General features: G+C 43.7%; 1 protein-coding gene across 4 annotated transcripts in view; it reads right to left on the bottom strand.

Moving 5' to 3' along the window:
• BSPRY (B-box and SPRY domain containing) overlaps nt 1-4,444 on the bottom strand; it is a 21,726-nt gene that overhangs the window by 6,991 nt on the left and 10,291 nt on the right. For 3 of the 4 annotated variants that reach the window (XM_023531065.1, XM_011360907.2, XM_011360906.2), the window contains 2 exons: nt 2,383-2,613; nt 1,192-1,217 (listed from right to left, as the gene is read on the bottom strand). In XM_023531065.1, the coding sequence (XP_023386833.1) occupies nt 1,192-1,217; nt 2,383-2,613 (257 nt within the window). The remainder of the gene's footprint in view (nt 1-1,191; nt 1,218-2,382; nt 2,614-4,444) is intronic. The other variant, XM_023531064.1, reaches the window with a different exon arrangement.

Genomic DNA, 4,444 nt, shown 5'->3' with positions numbered 1-4,444 from the left:
CAAAAGTCACATCAGCCTGATATTGAAGACAGTGTTGGAGGAAGATGGTGAAGGAAGATAAAGGAGAAAGAGAAGACTAATGGAAGTGTGGAAAGGTTATAGGATGCAAAAAGTAGGAACAAGCCAAACACACATTAAAAGAAGACAGTAAAATGAATGTGGGTGCATCTACACCATGGAATGCTTCTCAGACTTTCCAAGAAGTGAGGTAAGTCTACATGTACTGACATGGAAAGATTTCAAGAAAGCCTGATAAGGTAAAGTAACGAACAGAAAGTATAAAATGATCCCATCAGTGTTTAAAAAACATTTTTTTTTAAATTTTAAAGTCGGGGGAACCCAACCTGCATATTCAACTCTGACTATATATAGGAAAGTCCAAAATACACCTATCTGTTAAAATTGATCGCCTCTAGGGAATGGGATTGGAAAGGGGTGACTCATTTTAAATTTTAATATTTCTACATTGGTGGAATATTTTTTACTTCTCTCATACACATGTATTGCTATTGAGACTTAAATACAAAAATAGATAAGAAGAATGGGCTGTGCTTTCTAAATACAGATCTGAAATCTTGCATGGAAGATTACAAATTTAATTCTTTGCCTGGCAAATTACATCTTCATGGCTACTTTCTCAGGCTCTTGGCTCTCAGCCTTTGGGGACCCAGGTAGGACCTGGTGAAATTCTTTTATTGTTGAATAATTAAAAATGCAAATTTTGAATGGTAATGAAGATTTGTTTCAAAGATTCTTTCATCAGAGAAAGGGGAGTGAGGTAGAGAAGACAGTATTGAGACAGGTGTCAGGTGTGGGTCCCATTCCTAGCTTTGAAGCTTAGGCAAGTCCCTTCCCCTCTTTAAGCCTCAGCATTCTCGTCTCTAGATGGGGGTGTAAAACCTTCCAACAGGGTGACTGTACAGTTTTTAATAACATAATGTTAGAAAGCCCCTGGCAGGCCCCTGAATAATAAGTGTTTATTTCACTGCCTTTCTACACGGGTCTAAAGCAGTTCTCCAAGCAAGGGGCAGGAAGACCCCTGTCCATCGAGCCCGGCTCCAGAGAAGCCACCCAGCCGCATGCCCTTGGCTTTCTCTCAGGAGCAGCGGGGCCTGAATGCAATGAACTAGGTAGAGGCCTAAGGGCCATGGTTTCTGTGACTGCCCAAGCAAATTACTGAGCCATACTCACCTCTCAAAAATCTCTTGCTCCTTCTGCTGTGAGAAAAGAAAATAGAGTTAGGCTTAGCACCAGAATCCTAGCAGGCAGTCAAGACACAAATATATGCAACTGGCGTGGAGGGCTCCATGTGAACAGAGGCCCCAGAATAAAAAAATTTACTCCTTCTTTAAGACATAGCACAAAGCTTGTACGGTTCTTCACATACTTCCCCCATTCTGCACACTCATAATGAATCACTGTCCCTTTTCCCCATGGTGTCCTGAGTTTCTCTCAACTACACTTCAGAACAATCACATATTTACCCAACATTTCATCCCCCATCAAGATTGTCAGCAACTAGATGGCTGGGACTCTTTTCGAATCTTCTATTGTGACTGTCCCAGTGTTTGGGACAGAATGTGCTCTGTACGTGGAAGCTGTGTGACTGAATGAATGCACAATCTAGGACAGTCATGGAAACTGTCCTACTTGAATTGCAGTGGGACAGTTCAGTTGTTCTACATTCTCACTTCTCTGCTTGGCATATTTATTCAGATGTCATGCTGTCGCTTAAAACTGCAGGTATCTGCAAATCTACATAAAATACTTTGAAAGGATGTGCACCAAAATATTAATCACGGTAATTTCCAGGTGGTAGGATTAAAGATGAGCTCTATATCTTCATATGGGACCCTTGTCAGCTCTCCCAAGTGCAGAGTTCTCTCTGTGTGCTTCAAAACTCTCACCACCTCCCCACTTCCTTTAACATAGCTGCAACTCTTATCTTTCAGGCATCGGCTTCTAAGTCACTTCAACCAGGAAGCCTTCCCTGACCACCACCCACTCCCCCAAGTTTGGCTTGTGGGGTCCCCAGCTCCCAGGAATGTTATATACCACAGCACATATCCCTCCATACGCTAATTATCAGTTTATGTATTTGTCTCCTCCATAAGGCTGTGAGTCACTGACAGCTGTATCTTGTAACTCCATCCCACAGCACAATGCTTAGCACATAGTAAGTACTCAGTAAATATTTGCTCACTATTAAAAGAATACTTATTGGGTGCAGAAAAAAAATCTGCATAATTTTATTCCCCTGCCTCATCCCCTGCTCCAAATTATTATTATCTATCCACCTCCTATCAATAAGCATTCTCGATGTTTTCAGATTTTTTGGAGAGACCGGCCAACTGGTCATGCCCTCGCCCATGCCCGACTTACAATCAGCTGGAGGTCATCCACGTGGGTGAGCATGTCCACCAGGCTGGTGCGGATGGCGTCGAGCTTCTGGAGTGCCTCAGCCCAGTGCACTCGCTGCGTCAGGATACTCTGGTGGGCCCGCTCCTCTTCGCCATGCACGCGCTCCAGCAACCGCTGCTCCTCGGTCTCACACAGACTCCTCACCAGACCCAGCCGCTGGATGACCAGTTCCCGCACGGCGCTGGCGGTGCTCTAACAAGGGATCAGACAAGGAGTCGGGTCCTGGCAAAGCCCCACTCAAGGTTAGGAGGCTTTGGACTCAGCCAGAAGGAGTGCTGAGGTCTGCCATGGGTCCTGTAACAGGAGTAACGGTGTCTAAGACATCCCAGCCCTAAGAGTTCATGAATATGGTTAAGGGTAAAGAAATGTGAGATCCAGACATCCAGGCCATATCTCATGGAAGCCGGATCACAGAATGGAAGAGCTGAGCAGGGCCTAAAGATCCACTGGAATCACCAGCTTATTTCGCAGATGTGAATACCAAGGCCAAGGGACCAAAGTCAGGGATTACAGAATTGCAGAGCAGGAAGACCTACAAAGTCATCTCCATCAACAGGACCTGTACTAACAGTGGTCCAGTTGATATTTTTGACTAAGTCTGAGGGAAAAAAACCTCATTATTTCCTAATCTGTCCAACCGAACTGCTTCCATGGTAGAATTCTTTTCTGCCACACAGGAGGCCTGAAATCAGTTCTCAACCAGTGAAGTTAATGTGTGTCCCCTAGCAACTAGCACAGTGTCTGGCACACAGCAGGCACTCAAATATTTACTGAATAACCGTTGGGAAGTTTTTTTCTGACTTAGTCAAAAATCTCTTGGTATCACTCACAAGCCAAGTTTGTGACAGAGCTGGGACTAGAACCCAGTTCCCTTGATACTCAGTCCAACACTATTTCCTCACACCAATGCCATCAGGTAACTAATCCTCCCCAAAGGCATCTGTTGTATGAAGCACCTACACTCTTGCCAGACAAGTGAGAACAGTCTCCTTCACCCAGAAAATCAGAGATGGCCAGTAGCTTCCCTGTGCCTTGCCCTTGAAGACCTGCTTTGCATGGCGCGGGGGAAATTATCCCTGTTGAACAGGAGAAACCGTGACCCACAATTTCTCCAATGGGGAAGAGAGAGTGCTAAGTAGATGGCCAAGTGAACCCAGGAGTTCAGACCCCAACTTCAGTGTTCTCTTGAGGCAACATGACATAGCGGTTAGAAAGTTAGGCTTTAGAGACAATGTCAAGGTTTGCTCTTGCTGCTTCGTTTACTGCGGAACTTTAAGCATGTTACTTATCTTCCCTATGCCTCAGTTTTCTAATCTGTCAACTGAGGACAATAATAGTACCTACCTCATAAGGCTACTATGAGGATTAAATGAGTTAATATGTACATAGTAAATAGAACAGAGCCGGCATATGAGTGTTCAATAACATCAGCTATGGCTCTTCTCTCTGTACTTCCTTAATGCCTTATCCACGGTGGTGGGTCTCTGCAGCCGTGTTTGTACTGTGTGATCAGGATCAAGAACTGACCTTGATCCAAGAGGCATCAGATACTCCCTGACTAGAAGATGACAGTTTCGACACACTTCTTGATTCATTCTCAGAAATAAACAGCAAAGAAAAAAAATTTCCCTTTCCAAAGATATGACAGAATAAACTGAAAATCCTCCTAGAACAAAAGGAAATCCCCTGGGGTTCAAAAGTAGAAAGGAAACTGAAAACCACTATAATCAAGAACTGAGTTCATTAGCTATTAGAGAAATGCAAATCAAAACCATTATGAGATACTATCTCACCCTGTTAGAATGGCTATTATCAACAATACAAGTAATAACAAGTGGTGGAGAGGTTGTGGGGGAAAAAAGGAACCCGCACACACTGCTGGTGGGAATGCAAATAGGTACAGCCACTATGTAAAACAGTATGGAGCTTCCTCAAAAAAATTAAGAATAGAATTCTCATATGACCCAGCAATCCCTCTTCTGGGTACTTACCTGAAAAACTTGAAAACATTTATTTGTAAAGA

The sequence above is a fragment of the Pteropus vampyrus genome, unplaced genomic scaffold (assembly GCF_000151845.1).
Source record: "Pteropus vampyrus isolate Shadow unplaced genomic scaffold, Pvam_2.0 Scaffold61, whole genome shotgun sequence".
NCBI classification, from domain to species: Eukaryota; Metazoa; Chordata; class Mammalia; order Chiroptera; family Pteropodidae; genus Pteropus; species Pteropus vampyrus.
The sequence above is the reverse complement of the archived record's forward strand: the minus strand, read 5'-3'. Positions and strand labels throughout refer to the sequence as shown.